The sequence below is a fragment of the Lontra canadensis genome, unplaced genomic scaffold, assembly GCF_010015895.1.
Source record: "Lontra canadensis isolate GAN:19392208 unplaced genomic scaffold, GSC_riverotter_1.0 scaffold32, whole genome shotgun sequence".
Taxonomy (NCBI): Eukaryota; Metazoa; Chordata; class Mammalia; order Carnivora; family Mustelidae; genus Lontra; species Lontra canadensis.
The window spans coordinates 6,019,538-6,039,339 of record NW_022631026.1 but is presented as its reverse complement, the minus strand read 5'-3'; the positions used below and the strand labels follow the sequence as shown (position 1 = coordinate 6,039,339).

Sequence of the window (19,802 nt, the reverse complement as noted above, 5' to 3'; positions counted from 1 at the left end):
GGACCTTATTTCTTACTTTCCGTGTAGCATTTCATTCTCTGTTTTGTGTATGACTGTTTGTTGTTTTGATTTTTGCATGCCACAAAGTTCATGAACATAGTGAGTATTCCATAATTTTTTTCTTTTTAAGAATTAAGAATGTGAGAATTACTCTTATAAGGTGGATGTTATCTGAGGTAGGATAGTGAGGCATTATATGTCATTAGTTCAGTTCTTTTCCCCTTCATCACAGTTTATGAGCTTGTAGCGTAATTAGCAGATACTGGGCTGAAGGCCTGCATCAAATTTTTGCTATCATCACTGAGTTTTTAGCTCAAAATATGGGCCTCAATTTCTTCATTAAAAACATGAAGGTGGGGTATTTTTAATATGAGAAAAATAGTTTCCATTTTCAGAATTACATTTCTTGGATGGTAATTAATATTTCTTAGGTTTTACCATATACGAGGCATAGCTCTGAGCTCATCATCACGTAGGTAAGCTTTTGTAACCTCATAACCCATGGTTTTGGTGCCATTATTATCCTCATTTTTATATACGAGGAATCTGAGGCTTAAAAAGGTTAAGTAGCCCAAAATTTTGCAGCTAATCAAAGGCAGACACAGCCAAAAACCTAGGTCTGACTCCAAAATCTAAGTATTAATATTACACTCTATTTTACCTATAGCTTTACAACTCTGACACAGCCAAGTTTTCCAGAGGGCTAAAATCCTCCCTATTGTACATACATGGTCACCCCAAATAGAGGTGTATTGAATCCTATTAAGATAAAAATTCAGTCTAAGGAAACTCCTCTTTGTAGACATTATTTGTTCTAGACCTGAGACTGTATGTCTGTGCTACTTTATTTAGGTTGCAATATGTTCCCAACACCCACCTTTTGAGTTTTTTAAATGGTATTTTAATTTTTCCATCAGTTTCTATGCTCAGACACCTGTATGCTTTTGCTACGATTTCCCATAGTGGAGAAAAGGAAAAGAGTATTTTCTAACATTCCATTAATAGAGAGCTCCAGATTATTGGCACAATATATTTTAATGAGCAGCCCATTGTATAGGTCTCTAATTGTTCTCTAATTGATTACAGCTCCCATTGGAACACTACCCAAGGGAGAATGAAGGTCCTGGCATTTTGCTTTTTCCTTTTGTCCTTTAATCAGTTTGGTTGTTAGGATTAAGCCAACCTAACAACCAAAGAATGTCAGGCAGGAAGGGATTGAACCTATTAGTGCAACTGCTTCCTTTTCAGAGAGACGACTGAGGTGCAGGGGTTTTACAGAGGCGCATGTATTCCCATTTGCTGCCCCCTCATCCAAGACTCTAGGTAGTAATCCAGCAAATGGAGCACCTACTAGCTGATGACCATGTCTGGACTGGGTTGAAGGGTGAAGAAGAAGAGGGCCTAGTGTTTAAAAGATAAACTTGAAAGTAGGTTACTTGGATCTCAGTCCTTTCTCTGCTATTTATTTATTAGCTGTGCTCTTTTGGGAACTTACACTGAACTTCTCTGTGACTCAGTCCGATTTGAGGGTGGTAATAGTTCTTATGTCCCATGGTTTGTTGGGAACATAGATACCTCTAAAGCATTCAAAGTGGTGGTTTTGTTTTTGTTTTTTAAGATTTTTATTTATTTATTTGACACACACAGAGAGAGAGATCACAAGTAGGCAGACAGGCGGGGGGGGGGGGAGCAGGCTCCCCACTGAGCAGAGAGCCTGATGCGGGTCTCGATCTCAGGACCCTGAGGTCATGACCTGCACACCGCAGGGTCTCCCCACAGGCAGAGGCTTAACCCACTGAACCACGCAGGCGACCCTCAAAGCGGTGTTTAACCTGTAGTTGAACTCTGACCATTAGCTGTTTCTACCCCAAATTTGATTGTTAAACTGTTGCATTTTGCACTTTCCTGATACTTTCCTCTAGGAATCCTTTGGAAGTCTTCTAAACAAAGGTTGACACTTGCATTTTCAAGGAACTCAAATGGTTCACTTTGATGACACAGCCGTCGCATCACACACAGACCCGCAGGCGTACAGCAGGTGTGCGCAAACAGCACACCAGCCGGGACTGGGGGAGAAGGTGTCTACGGGGTGTTTTTCAGACTCCCGTTCCTTCAGAGTCAGGTGGGTCCTCAGTGACCCGCGGCTGGCCACCAAGAGCTGTTCAGGTGACAACAGTCACCCGCCCCTGGTCCAGCTGCACACCGCAGGGTCTCTCAGCCTGGAGAGCCCTGGGGACTTGGGGGCTACCGAGAGGCAAGCAAGACAGGGAATGGCTTCAAGTTTGGGTTTCCCACAGACAAAGGGACATCTTATTCAGGTCAATTTTTTTGGTTTGTGGCGCTCCTCCTCCCCAGCCTCCAGGCTTTGTCCCTAACTTCCCCCAGCGCTGGCTCGACGGCGACCCTCACGTCGCCCCTTTGTCTGGCCGCCACCCCGTTCCCCTTTGTTGTCCAGGATTCCCCCTAGAGAACGGTGGCTGTCCGCCGACTGTCGGGAAGGACGAAGATAGGGGTCTCAGGGCCAAATCCCTACACCCGCACCGCGCAGAGCCGCCCGCTAACAGCCCTTCGCCGCAACAAGGCCGCCCCTCGGCCCCTTGCCGAGGCCTGAGATAGGGGTGGGGCGCGGCGCGGCCGGCGCCCTCTGATTGGCTGCGGGCGTCGAGGCGCCGCGCCGCGATTGGGCGGCGGGGCTGTCTGGCGCGAGGGCGCGCGAGGTGGGGAGGGGGCGCTGGAAGCTGCTGGAAGTCAGGGGGCGGGGCGGGCGCGGGCGGCCGGGGGCGCGGGCGCGGGCGCGGGCAGGGGCGCGGGCGCGCGGGCGCGGGCGGGGTCGCTGGGGGAGGGCCGAGCCGGTCACCGCCCCCGGCCCCTCCCTGGCCCCGCCCCGCGCCGCTCACACCGCGGGCGGCCAGGGGGCAGGCGCGCCGGCTGCATCCCCATCCTCGGCGTCGCCCGGCACGGCGCGCGGGCGAGCGGCGCGGGCGGCCGGAGCGCGGCAGGCGGAGCGCCAGGCCGGCCATGGCCACCACCAGCACCACGGGCTCCACCCTGCTGCAGCCCCTCAGCAACGCCGTGCAGCTGCCCATCGACCAGGTACCCGAGGCGGCCCTGCTGGCGTCGCGCCCTCGCCGCCCCCTCCCCGGCCGTGTGCCATCCGCGCGGGACCCGGGACGCGGGGCACGGGCTGCGGCGGGGGCCGCCCCTTGAGAGGAGGGGGCGACCCGCCTGTTATTGTCCGCGCGCCATCTCGCGCCGGCCGCCCCTCCCCGGCATGCCCACCCAGCCCCCATCCCGGCCGTGCCCGTGCCGCCCCGAGGCGGGGGGGGGGGTGGCTCCGGGCACCGACGTGCGCGCGTGCATGCCTGGCCCTGCTGCCCGCCACGGCGGCTCCCCGACCCTGGTCGTGCGTGCGCCGGGCACTGGGCGATCCCGAGTCCCGAAGCCACTTGCAGTGCGTGTGGGCACTGGTGTAGATGGGGAAGAACGGCAGTGCTTCGGCGAAGCCGGGGTGCCTGTGTCTTGCGCGCGTGGCACCGAATGCCCCACGGGGAAGCAGGATGGACGTACCTCGTGGAGAGTGCCCTGGACCCGCGAGCGTGGCGTGGGGGAGGCCGGCTTAGGGCGCTGCGACCTGCACCTCGGGACAGTTGGCGTTGAAGTGTGGCTTGTTGCACGGAGAGGCAACAGTTTGCGGGGAAGGCAGAGGTTAGGAAGAAAAGTCAAAGTGAGATAATAATCCCAGGGTTCCTAGCTGAGAAAGTTGCAACCTTGTAGTTGGAAGAAGACACCTTACCCCTCTCTCCCACCCCTCAAAAAACCGTAAGACACTGTGTAGGGAAGGGGGGCGGTATTTAGATGGGGCCGGTTGAGTTTGTGTGAAAGGCCTTAGGATTGTTGAGAAATAAACAGTATTGTGATGGGGAAAGCAGCGCCATTTTTATTCAGAAAAAGTTTAGAAGTATTTTCGCCGAGTGACATTGAGGGTAGTTGTTGGGGAAGGAGGCGGTGGGAATAGGTAATTGCTCTAGCCCCAGGCTAGAGGTAATTAACTGAATTTTTGGCTTAGAATTATCTCAGGTGTGCTGGATCTGGGCGTGTTTGCACTTTACAAGGGATCCGGGTTCACTGTCCTTTCCTTGAGAGTGTGGCTGTCATTTGTTGTCATCGGGATATCATTTCCGAGGCAGGATTCCTCTGTGTCAGGGCAGCAGGATGGGAAACCACTCTTGTGCCTGATATTAGGACAGTAACTTGCTTTGTCCTTTACTGGTTTTTTGTTTTTTGTTTTTTTAAAGACTGAAGTGTGCCTGAATATGTAAGAAATTCTCCTTTCTGTTTGGATTGGAATCCCTTACTTCTATTTCAGTCATAATTTTTGATTCATGGTAAAATACCTATCCCCTATAGATCTTGAGCAACAATTAGAACACATACTGGACTAATAAAGTACCAGGAGTGAAATTAATCATATACTGGAAGAAGGTCCTCTTCTGTTTATTAATAAACTAACTGATCAGAACGTAGGATTTTTTTTGTTGTTGTTGTTTAATCTTCTCAGCCCTGTGGAGGATTCTCACTTTTCGAAACTGAACTACTGTATGACCTTTTAGTGTATTACACCCCCGACTTAAAAGTAGGTTGTTGCCAGGGAATCCGCAAATGCAAGATACAAATCTGTTTAAAAATTTTTTTGATGATGAGGAGCAAGGGAGATAGGTCTCAGACTTTTTTCTTTTTAGCTGAAGATTGTTGACATATAGTGTTATGTTAGTTTCAGGTGTACAGCATAGTGATTGGACAATTCTGTGCATTACACAGTGCTCCCCAGAGAAGTGTAGTTACCATCTGTCGCCATATGACTTTTCATTAATTTTAGGGAGCAGGTGTATTCTCTCTCTCTGCTCACCATGATGATTTTTTCCCACTATGCTAATACCTTTTAATTTATATAATGCTTATAACTTTTTAAAGTGATTTAGTATTAGTGAACTCATGTAAACATCTCAGCAATCCAGAGCAAGTTCTTTTTAGTACTGAAATAAACAGGAGTCTCAAGGGAAGGTGACAGGACTTGAAATTTTGACTTCTTTCTTATCTGTGGGTCTCGATTTGGTATCGTGGACAACCTTCATTCCCTTGGGACTGCTCTGAATTTTTGTGGCCATTTGTATTTTGAGTTGTTTCCTCTTCTCTAAGCAAATCTTAAGAATTAGGTTTAATAATCACACATGCCTTAACTTTTTATAGTGATAATAAACTATTTCTTTGAAGCACTGAAGAATTGACTTTTTTGCCAAGAAAACTTGCAACAACTAAAAAGTCATGTTGTAAATTGGATGCATAAAGAGTCATTCAATCATTATTTTAAAATTGAGCACAATAGAAATAAATTTTTGTAACATATAAATAATTGAGTCCAAGTTGAGAGGAAGCCCAAGAATTACTTGTAATCAAATAGTGTGATTCAACAGGAAAAAGACAAATCAGGAAATGAAAAGTGTAAAAATATAACTTGTTAGTATGTTAATTTGGTATGTGCTAATTAACAGTGTTTTGAAAATTTAGGAAATTATAAGGGCAGTGGTTGAATGTCAGAGGAAGAAAAGGACCTTAGGGCCAGAGAAATCGTTTCACTCTTGTGTAAGAGTGAGTGTAGAATTCATGAAACAACAGAGATCCTGGTCTGTATGGAATTTACAAATGTACATTGTGGGCTGTCAGTTAAGAGAGAAAGGAGACATGTTTTGCAATAAGACCAGACGAGGGAGAGGAGTGGAAGATTCTGCCTTAGACTCCTGGGTTGGTTAATCCTGAGCATTGCAGAGTGACCTTGAGGTAACCATAGTACTTGTTCAGTATGCCTTAAGTTTAAATAAAAATATTAACTCCAAATATGGAGTGAGGGTAAATGATGCCTTAAGCATCTGATGTTTCCCCTTTCTAGGCTGTGCATTCCAGGTGACTTTATTTCTAGGTTGTGTCATGGAGGGGGCAGATGGAGAGAGATTTGGAGGAGGATCTGGACGGAGGGAGAGTGGTCCCAAGACAAGGGCCAAACACACTGTGGAGAAGCCATCAGATGTCACTGAATGTAATCATGCTCTTTCTTAGCTGCTGGTGTGGTGAATTCTTTAAAGACCCCAAAGTGAGAATAATTATGTTTCCCAGATCAACCTAGTTTTTAGAGTGTTTTTTTTTTTAATCTTATCGTATCATAAGTTCTAATACATCTGATTGACCTAACTCTCTGAGTTACCAGACTGAGGCTGCTCTGCCGTCCTCTTCTCCTCCTTCACTTTACTCTGTCTTTCCCTTTTACCATTTTCTGTCCTTACTGCCCATGATGCTGGGTAATAGCGTAGTGATACTATGAAACTGGAGTACGTTTCCCCAGCGACAGGGTATCCGTGTTGGCGTTCTTGGCAGCCAGTCCTGTTTGGGGACAGGGTCATTGTGTTGGAGATGATGGACGGAGCTGTTTGGGCGGGGAGAGAGGGCGAGAGGGAGACTCAAGGAATTTTGAAAGGTTTGGAGGAGGGAGAAAAAGGTGGGTGGGGGAAGGAGGCTGACCTACTGTAGCTAATCCCGCAAAGTCAGGTAATAATTACCGCGGGTAACACCTTACAGCGGACAGACCTGTAGGATTTCCCTGAGCTTCGCCATGCCTTGTATAGTCCGATGAGATTCAAGGTCTGATACAGTTCAGCCATATGCACATATATTATGTCTATGGTATCCGTGTCATGGTATTAACCATTTGAATCAAAGGGCAATTTATTAACACGTGGCAAGTCATTTTTGTACATCGCTCTTGTAGATCTGGGTTTTGCGGGGAGAGAACGGAGATAAAGAACTTCGCAGACTCTGAATTGCTGTTGGTGATGGTTGGAATAGGGAAAACCGTGCGTGCCTGTAAGAGAGAAAGAAGTGTGGATGGAGGTTTATTAAATCCTGGTTCCATTTTTGGTCAGTTTGTCGATTGACCTTTTAAGTATATCCACTCCCCCACCCCCCATGATGTAGGCGTCCAGTGAAGTAATACGTTTGGGAAAGGCGCATTTTAAGACATTAGCTTATTTGATCCCCCTACAGGTCTGTGCAGTAACGAACCCCATTTTACAGATGAAGAAGTAAGTGGGGTTTTCAGTATTGGGCCTTTTTCGGAATATGAGTTTTAGGGGGAAGAAGGTGAGTAGCAACAGAACAAGTAGATCAAGGCTCAATTTTATTTTAAAGCCACCATTTAAATGCTTTAGGTTTAGGACATAAATATTTAACTCATTTGTCTGTCCTGTCTACTTTTACACCCATAATGAGCATCAGTCTTCATCATGAGAACCCAGAAAATACTGAGACAATCTGCTGTGGAAGATTCCTTTTAATAAGGAAGGCATATGGAACGCGGAATCTTGAGTCTGTATTTTAGGCCCTGTCAGTTAACTAATTTTAGATATGTCACTTTACATAAATGAGTTTCCTTCTGTGTAAAATGTGTGTTGTGCTTCGTTTTAAAATTCCATGATTCTGTGTTTGTTTCATTAACTGACGAAGCTGCCCCAAATTCTTTCTGGACCGAGTTTATAAATAAGAACTTAAGGGAGGAAAATGGACTAATAAATTTTGAAGAAGTTTTCAACAGGGAGAATTGAAACGGCCTCTGTGTTTCATCTGAGGCACCTTCGCAAAATAACCACATGCCCCAAACATTGCAGTTAACGTTGGTTTCCCCAAATTCTGTCCCTTTATCTGTAGGAAGTAGTAGTGTGGTGCGGTGGTGGGAAAGGCATGGCCGGGTCTGCAGCCAGACTCGGCCGGCCCGGGGCTCTTTGGCAAATTACTGTGTTTTTCTTTAAGCCCCAGTCTCCTCATCTGTAAAATAAATGGTAAGTAACACCTACTTGTAGATTATTGTGAGGATTAAAACACATGATCTGTGTGAGGCGCCCGGCTCCTGATACATGTCTGACACACCTTTCCTCCCCACAGATTGTGAAGTGTATGTAAGTCAACATCTGTGCCTGTGTATTCCGGTTCTAGGCTTTGGGACTTCCTTTTTAGGAAGGGAAGTATGAGGTGGAGGTTCAGTCCTATGCCCACACAGTGATTAAATTAGGATTAAAATCTAGTTTTGAATTTGGAGTCAGAAGTGGCTTTTCTGCTTCTTCACAGCTTCAGGAGTTCTTTGTCCCCCTCTTTCGAGCTCCCTGTGTGGGCGCTGCCTTGATAGGTACAGATAACCCTCGTCTTTGTTGAGTGTGGTCTGTCAGGGCTGACTTTCCAGGGAAATAATCAAAACACCTCACATACGCACAGTTTTTGCCCGCAGTCTGCTAACAGGTGGGATTCCATAATGATGGAATTTGACAAGATTTTTTAAAAAATAAAACAAGGCCCCCCCAAAATAAATAAATAAAACAAGCCATAAACACGGTCCTCAGCAGAGTGATCATTGAATGATTTTATGAGTGACTTGGTTGAAGCCTGAAGTCATGCTTCGGTCCATCCGTGGGGTGTGGAGAGGTGGGGGCCAGCTGATGCGTGAAGAGATAGAGTCAGGATTCAGGAGATCTGAACACTTCGGCCCTAATGACGCATCCCTTCTTCTTTCTGGGCTTACCCAGATCCTAAAGCATTCTTCCAGCTCCGCGTCCAGTACACCTCGCGTATAAATCTTTTTCTGAATCCCATCTGAAGTGACTGATTTCTTACTTGAACCACAAAAGCATTTTGGATCTCCTACTCTTCTGGCCTTTATTCCGCGTTGTGTTCTGTGTGTCAGTCCGGGCTCTGGTGGCAGCCGGATTGAACTGGGTAACCAAGGAGACCTCAGAACTATTTACTAAGATAAGGGCAGGTGTAGGGGAATGAGCACCGAATAGTACAGTCCCCTGTACCGGCGTCACTGGGCCTACGGAGACAAGGAGAGGGAAGGAGCAGAACCCCAAGGGGGGGCCCTAGGGGCTGTTCCAGAAGTGCTGTGGCCTTCCCCCGCTGAACTTGAGGGAGGCGCCTGGGAGGTGAATCCGCTGTGCCCCTCCCAGCCTCGTGTCCTGCTGGTGTCCCCTTCAGAGGGCACTTGATGCTTTGGGGGCATGGAGTTAAGGTGGGGGATGGGTCCGGAGGGCTTTCAAATACCCACAACAATGTGATTACGAATAAGCATTTTGCAGCATCACTCATTTCTCTACCTGCTGTATACAAATAAAAACCCTGTCAGTCTCCTCAGCGCACAGCCTCCTTCTGTCTCTTCTCAGTCATACATTTTGAAAGAAGAGTTGATTCTTGCTGTTTCCATTTTCACTCGGACAACCATTGTAATCTGGCTCCCGCCTCCAACGCTCACGGCCCAAGCCGCTGGCGAACTTGACGACGCGCCCTCGTCAGGGACTTCCCGGGCTGACACTGCTCACAGCTCCCGGCCTGCGCGGTGCTGTCTGTGCCTTTTCAGGCGTGGCCCTGAGATCGCTCGTATCAAAAATCACTTGGGTTTGTTGTTAAAAAATACAGATGCCCGGCGTCTACCCAGAGCCTCCTGGACGAGGGCCAGGGAACCCGTGTTTCCGAGCGGGCTCCTCCTCACTCCCTGCTTCCGGCCGCCGTCAGCGTCCGAGGGCTTTTCAAGGGTCTCCACGCGACTGAAAGGCTATAAAAATGTGATGTTACTTAAACCTGGTATGTAATCGTTCGACGGTAACCTCTGAAATGTAGTGCTGTGTGATGGTGCCGTTGACCATACGGTCACAGGATTTGGGAAAATTAAATTCATGGTGTCCTCCAGGCGGTCGGGCTCGGAAACGGACCAGTCTTGTTGAGTTGTGTCCGCGTCTCCCTTCGACCCCGTCCTTTATCGCTGGTGACTCTCGTGTAGACCGCGTCAGGGGTCAGAACGTGGGGTCTTTCCTGAAGGGGAGGGGTGAGGGGCGCTGCTCCTTTGAGAACGTGGGCCCCGAAGCAGAGGCCTGGTACGTCTTCCGCGCGGCTGCTCGCTCTTTCTCACTGTGGGGGGACCCCCCGCCCTGCGGATTGGGGCCGCAGGAGGCCAAAGGCCCGGCGACAAGTGGTGGTGGAGCTGGGAACGGATCCTGCTCCGCCGCCCAGCAGGACTGTGCCCTCGCTCGGCGGAGCCTCCCTGAAACATCTCCGTCCTGTTACCCCCCCACCCCCAGTCCGGAGTCCGCCGGGTCCCGGGCCCACCCCGCCCGCCCCCCGCCCCCCCCCCCCCCCCCCCGCCCCGCCCCCCTGCTCTCCCGCCCAGCCCTCCGCCCTCGGGACCTGTCTCTCCTCGGAAGGAGTTCGTGGGCACATGCTGGGGCCTTTCCCCTTTCCTCCGGCCACTTCTCACACGTGAGTACCTTCCAGCTCCAGGAGGCAGCGGCGGGAGGATCCCCCTTCGGGTTCCCCGTGGTGTGGCCGCCCCTGGACAAGGCCTCCCTGGCCCTGCCTCACGCCCCCTCCTGCCTTGGCCGCCCTGACCCCAGCCCCTTCGAATGAGTTACTGTGTCTGCTTATCTCACCCCTCTCCCGGCTGGGCTCTCAGGTGCCTGAGCACAGCGGCCTCCTCTGACACTGGCTTGTGTACCCCACGCTCAGGACCAGCGCTGGCGTAGACTGTCCTTGGAGTCGGTGGGACTCCCGTGGGGAAGAGCCAGGACGGGCACCGTGGTCATCGCTTCTGGGCAATGTGGCCCCACCATCCCCTGATTTCTTGCAAGTGGCGGCGGCCTGGTCTGTAAGATGTGGCCACAGGTGGGTTGTGCCCTGTGGGGTGTGGTTGGCATCGCGGAGGCTCACTGTGCACACAGGGGACGCTCAGTGGGGGGCGGCTGGGAAATCAGCGATGGCCCTTCACTGGATGGGGCCCTTCCTTGTCTTTGCAGCCCAGCTGGCTTGGAGCGCCCCAGATTGGGTTCAGGTCCCCCCCCATGACTTGCTCTCTGCCAGTGGGTCCCCATTGTGCGTCTTAGTGGCCGCGTAGGCCTTAGCGTCCCGGGCCTGCGTTGCAAGGCTTACTGAAGCCCACACCTCAGGTGCATCCCTTAGAAGCCAGCTGCACCGCCCTTTTGGCTGACTCTTCTTCACGAGGGTTACTTACCAGGCGACTGGTAAAGCATTGGAGAATTTTGGAGGACTGTGATGATTTTTCAAAAGGAAATGAAGATAACCACGAGAGGTACCAGTATTCTCAGCTAAAAGATTACAGTGTCTGGTGGTAAGGGGTGATTAGGGGTGATTGAAAAGAGAAGCTTTATCAGCACTGTTATCAAGAGATTCAGAATAAAGAAGCCTTCAGAGTGCATAATTGTCTTTATTCAGGAAGAACAAAGGCCTGCGGCTTTTGGTGCCACTCCCTCTCCCCTTTCACTCGGGCCCTTCCAGAAGGGCTCCTTTGCGATGTCTCCCCCATGGGATCCTCTGGGTCAGCCAGTGGCATTGTGGGGTGCGGAACTTAGGGGACTCCCCAGCTGCCAGCCAGATGGACCTCACTGTTCTCTGAAAGCCCGGGCCTCTGACCAGCTCGCCTTGCTCCTATCTAGGCACTGGACAAAAATGTAACATACTTTCTGTTTTAATCCATAATCCCACAGAACCTTTCTTAGTTTTTAGAGGATTTCTGGGCCAAAGTAGGTGTTTGTGGAAGGTCAGACTTACAGATAATATATAATTTTAGATATATTAAAGTTACTCAGTTACATACATGTATATTAAAATAAATAGCTCTCTGCTTATATAAACAAATTCTAAATCCTTTTCTTTTTAACAGTTTTTTTAAAGAAGATCTTATTTGTTCATTTGGGAGAGGGGTAGTGAGAGCACAAGTGGGAGGAGGGGCAGAGGCCAAGGGAGAAGCAGACCCTCCCACTGAGCAGAGAGCTGGAGGCAGGACTTGATCCCAGGACCCTGGGATCATGACCTCAGCTGAAGGCAGACCCTTAACCTACTGAGACACCTAGGCCACCCCCCCCAACTCTTGTCTTTTTGAAACTAAATTATATGTAGATTTATACACATGAAAGATATTTAGGTGATACCTTGTTTTGGGTTTGTTTTTTTTTTTCTTTTTAAAACTTATTTTACTTAAATTCGGTTAGTTAGGGTATAGTGTGTCATTAGTTTCAGACGGACCCGTGTTAAACCTGAATGGAAAGACTGGCTTTTTGCGAAACCATTGTCTAGTGGGTGCCCAGCGGTGACTGAACTGAATGCATCTGATTTAACAATATTACATTTCAAAGACAAATGTAAAGACCTGCGATGAAGTTCTAGAAATTCATGTATAAAAGCAGAATTGCCCGAGAGACCAGCATTAAACTTTGAATAAACCTTGGGAGTTTTTGTTTATTGGAAGGTGCCCTCTAGCTGACCAGGTCATAGGTCAGGGGAATTAGTAGTGCCAACATAAAATCCAAATTCAGATGTCTAGAGGGAACCAGGCAAGGAATGTGAATGAACGTCTGTCTGTGTCGATGCGGCCCTCGTGGACGGCATGGCCATCTGGAAAGCCTATGCCCACTCTGAAAGTGAAGCCCTCACTCCCTTTTGCTGATGGTTACCAAAGTTGATTTTTCAAGGGAAACTGGAATGCTAGATTTCTGTGAATTTTTAAAAAAATTTTTGGCTGAAATAGCCTTAAGTTTTCTTTTTTTTGAGCTCCAACAACACATGTAGGCCAGATTTAGCTTACTGGCTGTTAAGAAGTAGGTAGCAGTTTCTGTGAGAGTGGACAGTGGTCAGTCCACTCTGAAGTTTATTGCCCTGGCACAAGAATAGACGGGATGATAACTATCGCCGGCCCTCAGGACTGGAGGGGGCTGGAGAACTCTGTCACGCAGTAGTTGGAAGAAGTACTTCTTAGATTTCATCACTTGGCAATTTCATCCTAAACTGGCCAACAGAATTTCAAATTCAGTTTTCCCCAAACTAGCTCTCTCCCTTGGGAGTGGGTCACATCTTGGAAATAATCTTGACCATCAGTATCCCTTTATTTTTTATTTTTTTTGAAGATTTTATCCATTTATTTGAGAGAGAGAGAGAGAGAGATCGGGGGGTGGGGGGCAGAGACAGGGAGAAAGAACCGAAGCCGACTCTGCACTGAGCGTGGAGCCCAGCGTGGGGTTCCATCCCACCGCCATGAGGCCGCTACCTGAAGGGAAACCAAGGGTCTGATGCCCAACCGACTCTGCCACGTAGGCGCCCCAGAAAGTTAATATCCCTTTAGAGAGGGAAGGTTGGAATCTCACACAACTATCATTTCATTCTTTTTGCAGATCCAGTTTTACAGTGATTAATTGATCTAAGTTGTCCAGGCTGTTTAATGGGGTGTGACATTAAAAAAAATGTCTAGCTAATAGAGAATAATATTTGAAAAGGTCTTGATTGCTTTACAAGCCCCTACCAGTTTTTCAGTTTCTTTGGAGTGTGCATTGAATTTTGGCCAGAGTATTTTGTCTTGTGATAACTGTTCAGGCTTTGGAGTTTAAGTTTAATCTACATTTGCTGCACTGTGAGTCTTAGCGTGCCTTTTCTAATACAAGACTGGCACAGCTGTTCATGTTAGCTGCTTACCAAGAATAGAAATGACGAATACCGGGTGTCTGAGTAGAGCCCAGAAGGTGAAGGTGGAGGGCACGGTGGAGCTTCCCTTGCTGGTCCTGCCTGTGTTTGGAGATAGTTAAGGGGTCCTTAGTCTAAGACCATTATCCTGCTATGAGCTGGTTTCTCTACTTCTCCTAGAGTATCCGACTAGTGTGTCTTTTCCTTTTGTTCTTGTAAAATATCGTTAAATCCCAGAGTAAAGGAAAGTTGGTGTGTTTGGCATCACAAAATTGAGCTTCAGCCTTCCATTGGGTTTGAATAGAAATTCTGATAAACTCGTCACAACCGAAAGGGAATTTTGGGTATTGTCAAACTGTATATTTGTTACAATTTTCAATATGGATTGGAAGGATTCCATTCTAAAGTGGTTTCTTTTTTTAAAGTACAGGAAATATAAATTAATGGAGAAATACGCTGTTCTAAGAAGGTTTTTGGCACTGACTCAGAGTTTACCACACAGGACTATAAAGTAATTTATAAAGTAACTTCAGTAGCCAACACTTGAGTAGATTTAAAAAAAAAATCCTCAGAATATTAAAGACAAAAGGATGTTGGGACCACTTCAGCAAAGACAAAATAAATTGGAACAGAGCCCAAGACTGGTTCTGGATTGTTTTGCTTTTTGTATTGATTTTATTGAAAGCAAGGGCCTCTGGAAAATAATGAAAATGTTAAACTACATTTGTTATTTCGTCCGTAATTCTAGATCAGGTAAATGCAGGATACTGAAGGTTTAGTTCTTGTGAAATGAAGATTGCCCTGTAGGTCAGTGTGCCTTGGCTCAGTTGGTGACACGGATTTTAGCACGATCAGCCATCCCTGTGTTGGACAACCAGCCGTGTGCAACAGGGAGAGGCACAGCAAGGGAAAGCCAAATGTGTTGTGTATTACCGTAAGTCCTATCCCGGGGACGTGGACTGCGACCGAAATCCAGAGCCTTCTCTGAAACCGGGAATCAAATAAACTAGGTAGGAGTCATGTAGAAGACAAACCTTGACAAACTGGTATCCTTTGAGAATGATACGGAAATATATAAATTATAGGGTTGTAGTCTGCAGTGAATGTTGGTACTTTTGGGATTTTTTTAAAAAGATTTTATTTATTTATTTGACAGAGAGAGACAGTGAGAGAGGGAACACAAGCAGGGGGAGTGGGAGAGGGAGAAGCAGGCTCCCCACTGAGCAGGGAGCCCCATGTGGGGCTCAATCCCAGGACCCTGGGATCATGACTTGAGCCAAAGGCAGATGCTTAACAACTGAGCTCCCAGGTGCCCTGGGCCTTTTTTTCTTTTTTTTTTAGAGAAAAGAAAGATAGCAAGAGAGAGAATGAGCGGGGGGGTGGGGAGAGGGAGAAGCCGACTCCCCACCAAGCAGAGAACCTGATGTGGATCTCAATATGGGGCTCCATCCCAGGACTCCGGGATCATGACCTGAGCCAAAGGCAGATGCTTAATCGACTGAGCCACCCAGGCACCCCGACTTTTAGAACATTTTTTAAAAAAGAAAGTTGCTGGGGTGCATGGGTGGCTTAGTTGGTTAAGTGTTTGCCTTCGGCTCAGGTCATGATCTCAGGGTCCTGGGATCGAGCCCTGCATTTGGGCTCTCTGCTCAGCGGGGAGCCTGCTTCCTCCTCTATTTCTCCCTCTATGCATGTGCTCTTTCTCTTAAATAAATAAAATATTTAAAAAAAACAAAAGGGAAGTTACTGGTTATGGTATCACTTTAACCAGTAACTGGTTATGGTATCACTCCTGGTGTCAGGAGTCACCATTTTGGTAGTGAAGCGAGGTAGGGGTAAGTAGATATCGTGGTTTACTGAGTGTGTAATATAGGCCAGGGGTTTATCAGGTCCCGGGTGTGAAGATGGGTAAGAAGCTGTTCTGGCTCTTGAGCTCCTCGTGCAGCAGGAGGAGAAGGACACGTGTTTACAGCACATGAGGTCAGAGGAGAGATGTTGGGATTAGTCTGGGTAAGGCTGCTACAACGGAGAATCCCAGCAGTAAGCCAGCGACTTAAAGATAGGAGTTTCTTTTTCCTGACGTCACCGTGTCCGCGCAAATGGTCGAGGCTGGAGGATGGTGACGAGGCTGGAGGATGGTGACGCGCCTGGTCCTGCGGACGCCCACCCTCCTCTCAACACGGTGTTTCTTTTCCAGCTGGCTGGGGCTGGCTTACTGTCAGCTGGCTGGGGCTGGCTTGGTTACGGCAGTGGTCCTTAAGCTTGGGGTGGCCTCAGGGGCCCCCGCTGCCCTGGCTGGAACACAGACTGCTGGGCCCTGGGAACAGGGTTTCTCATTCACTAGGCTGGGGCTTCGGCCTCATGATTTTATTTGCAAGAGTAGTGAGTTCACAGGTGATGTCACTGCCGCTGCCCTGGAGACTGTACTTGGAGAACTTGGAGGGCTCCGGGGGAGAGAACCCATGTGGTCACAGCTGTGGGCCAGAAGTGGCACATACGTACCACTGTGACTCACATTCCTCTTGTAGAGCTTTGTCACATGGCTACAGGTCACGGCTGGGGTGTGGGGCTGGAGGCTGGTCAGTGCTGTCTCCCTGGGCAGCCACATCCAGAGACAGTTCTGTGACTGTGGAAGAGCCAAGCAGGGTCCATCAGCTTCTGGAATCATCTAGGGAAAAGCAGCTGTCACTCGGGTTCACATTGGTCAGGCAGGGTAATGCTCGAGACAGAATCTTGGAGGATGAATTTTCCTGGCATCCCAGAGAGACTGTGCAGCATGCAATGGGGGAAACTGTTCTCGAAGGAAAGCAGGGCAGGCTCCCTCCAGCAAACACTGACTGCTGGCCAGACTGCATGTGGGGCCTCGTCCTGCAGAGTGAGAGCACGCGGGCAGGGTCCCAGTGTGTCACTGGCTCACAAGCCAGCATGCTTCGTTTGAGATTCCAGTGGTTAAGATCATAGGTGCCGGAGTCAGCTTGGGTTTAGGCTGTGGTTCTGCCACGGAGTGTCACAAGCCACGTGAGTCACTTGAGCCTCGCTTTATCTGTTCCACAGAGCAAGCCCTCCGGGAGCAATGGCCGCCGTGACGCCTTTGGTGAGCATGGCTTGCGGGAAAGGCGCCCTGCCCTGGGACGTGTCCGGCGGGTGGCCGTCTGGCTTCTCCTTGAGCCCTCTCTGATGGAGAGCTTGCTCCCTCTGTTTGGGCAGTCTGTTCCATTCCGGGATGGCGGCAGCTGTGACAGAGCTTGCCATCCTGGGGCCCGTAAACTTTCTGAAGTAATCCAGAAATGCTCGGTTTAAGCCCATTTCTTCATGGTCACCTGTTGGGTCATTGGGGACGTTCCATTCTTTCTTTACACGGTTGGCTTATGAGCAACTGCCCTTCGTAACTTAGGCGTCAGCACCCCAGGTCTTCCCATCTTCTGCGCAAGCACCTGCAGCTCTCCTGGGGCGCGTCCCACATATGGAGGTTCCGTTTCAGCCATTGCCCTCTTCAGACTATTGCATCGTTGGCATGGTTGTTGGCATGCTTGTTCGTAGATTTATTGGTTTTTCCTTCTATTATTTATTACTGTGTACTAAAAAGTAAAATTACTGGTTGAGTAATGGAGCATGTTTTCATCCATGATACATTCGAGGCGTTGGAAACCACTGGGCGCGTCCCAAATGCCACTGTAGACCCCCTGGCCTCACTGTACACAGCTGGCTGATGGTGTGTTCAGGTGTGAAAAAAAGAGCACACCAGAAGAGCAGGGATGACATGCTGGAAAAGCGCCATCTGAGATGGTGTTAAAGTAGGTCTTTCAAATCACCGTTTTGGTCAAATGCGTAATGGCTGAATGATTAATACCCACATCGAGTTAAAGCAGACTATTACCCTGTCGAGTCTTGAGAATGTCTTTGTGTTCAACTCCTGAAAATGATTGACGATGTCTTCTAATTAATTCTGCAAACATGTTTCCCTCCATAGATTCAAAATAATAGGAATTCTCTTCTTAAACGTTCTTATAAAGACTGTTGACTTGAGGTTTAATTAGCGAGAAACAAAACATGTTTTGGATACCCCGGTTCTCTTTTATGTCTTCTTTTTCTTCATAGTTCTGATGTATTTTTATTGTGTGTGTGTGATTCACTACGGTTATTATTGTGACTTCAGAGTTTTTCTGTATGTGAAATTGAGGTAGCAGAACTGATTATTTTGTTTTTAATTCAATCGTACAAGATGTGCAGAATCCCCAAATACAAAATTTTCATTAAAAAGGGTCCTTTTTTCATGACTTAAATGGAACCAGATAACTAATAGCTTTTGTACTTAATTATAACAGCATTTTACTCTTGTGGTAAGAAACATGTAGTCATATTTTACTTGATAGAATAGTAATATAGAAATCCTATAAGGCAAATTTACTCCAAGTTAAATGTGTAATGCTTAAGTACATACATTTGAAAAGTTAATATTCATCGTGAAGAATAAATGTGAATGACGCACATTGTTTGTAATATTGGTGTTCCCTTGCTGCTCAGAATAATGGTAGGTTAAGTTATCTCAGGAGATAAAGTTGAGATAAGTGAGAAATTCAAGGATACCAGGAAATAGGCATCAGGCCATTTGGCCTTTTACAGGCCAAGACCCTAACCAAAGCAGAACAGTGGTTTTGGGCTGAGTAACAGAGCAAAACCAAACTTCAGTTTATCTGTAACTTGCAAAGTGGGTGAAATTAGGTCTTTCTTTCTCTCTTTGGGAGCTGATTCTTCTTAAATTACATCTAATTTCATTTGATATTTATGCATTTTTAAAATTTATTTGTGTTTTTACCAATGATGTGTTATGTACCCTAGTAGGCAAATTAACTTAGTTTGTATTTTTTTAAAAAGATTTTTATTTTTATTTATTTATTTGATGGAGAGAGACACACGGAGTGAGGGAACACAAGCAGGAGGAGTGGGAGAGAGAGAAGCAGGCTTCCTGTCGAGTAGGGAGCCCAGTGTGGGACTTGATCCCAGGACCCTGGGATTATGACCTGAGCCAAAGGCAGACACTTAATGACTGAGCCACCAAGGTGCCCCAGTTTGTGTATTTTCTATCTGATTTTAAAACTAATACATAATTCATTGTATAAAATTTATAAGATACAGAGTACAGAGATAAAAATTGGAATATCACACATTATTCTTCAACTCAGACTACTTTTGCTGACTCGTCTTTGTGTGTGTGTTTAGACAAAATTGGATACATACTGAATACTAAATTTTTGTTAACCTTTTATTTTTATTAAACATTTTGAGAGTCGTTTCCAGTTTTATTAAATTGCTTTTTTAAAAAAAAGATTTTATTTATTTATTTGACAGAGAGAGAAATCACAAGTAGGCAGAGAGGCAGGCAGAGAGAGAGGGAAGCAGATTCCCTGCTGAGCAGAGAGCCCGATGCGGGGCTCGATCCCAGGACTCTGAGATCATGACCTGAGCCAAAGGCAGAGACCCAACCCACTGAGCCACCCAGGTGCTCTTAAATTGCTTTTCAGAACCTATATAATATTCCAACAGTTGGATGTATATAGTTTAATTATTCCTTGGGTGATATATAATTTGTTGTTATCATTTTGCAATAAATTTCCCAAAATATACATTTGGTACATATGCCTGTTTATTTCCTTAGGATAAGAGGTTTCTTAGAGCTGAGGCAATAACAAAATTACTGTTTTTTTTTAGAACAATTATGAGAACTTCTCCTTTTTCTCTTAATTGTCACAGTTTATTTTCTCTTTTAATATTTCTAATCATGTTTTCACTTTTGAAAATTTCTTCAGACTTACACCCTTTAGAAGTCACCTTGTCTAGAGGCACCTAGTGGCTCAGTTGGTTAAGTGTCCGACTCTTGATCTCTTCTCAGGTCTTGATCTTACCGTCATGAGTTCAAGCCTATTTAAAAATAAAAGAAGTTGCCTTACCTTGTTCTTCTGTATGGGAATGTGTGATGTGTGGTCGAGTTGCCCGTGCTGCCCAGCTTGGGTGAGTGTCTCCTCACCACTGCAGACATGCTTCCCGCAGTCCCCCTGCTTTAGCAGTTGGTTGAACGGATTGGAAAGAGGCCCTACCAAGGGCCTGTGGCCACCTTGTATCCCTTGCCTCTGGCTGGCACCGAGTGAGGTATTCTTCTGTACAGTTTTTAGAAGTGTCGGTTTACTAGGTTGTTTCCTCGACTCGACTGAGCAAGATCTTTGGTGTAAGGGCAGATCCCCGGCACCCCTCCA

The 19,802-nt window shown here is 47.3% G+C and overlaps 1 protein-coding gene across 3 annotated transcripts in view; it reads left to right on the top strand.

Annotated features, from left to right (window-relative positions):
- The first annotated feature begins 2,889 nt into the window (after nt 1–2,889).
- The window catches only part of MBOAT2 (membrane bound O-acyltransferase domain containing 2), a 119,651-nt gene continuing 102,738 nt past the window's right edge, over nt 2,890–19,802 (top strand). The window contains exon 1 of one of the 3 annotated variants that reach the window (XM_032866805.1): nt 2,890–3,093. Coding sequence is in view for 2 of the 3 variants with exons in the window: in XM_032866804.1 (XP_032722695.1) it covers nt 3,019–3,093 (75 nt within the window). In the remaining variant the exon portion in view is untranslated. The remainder of the gene's footprint in view (nt 3,094–19,802) is intronic. The other 2 variants (XM_032866804.1, XM_032866802.1) reach the window with 2 other exon arrangements.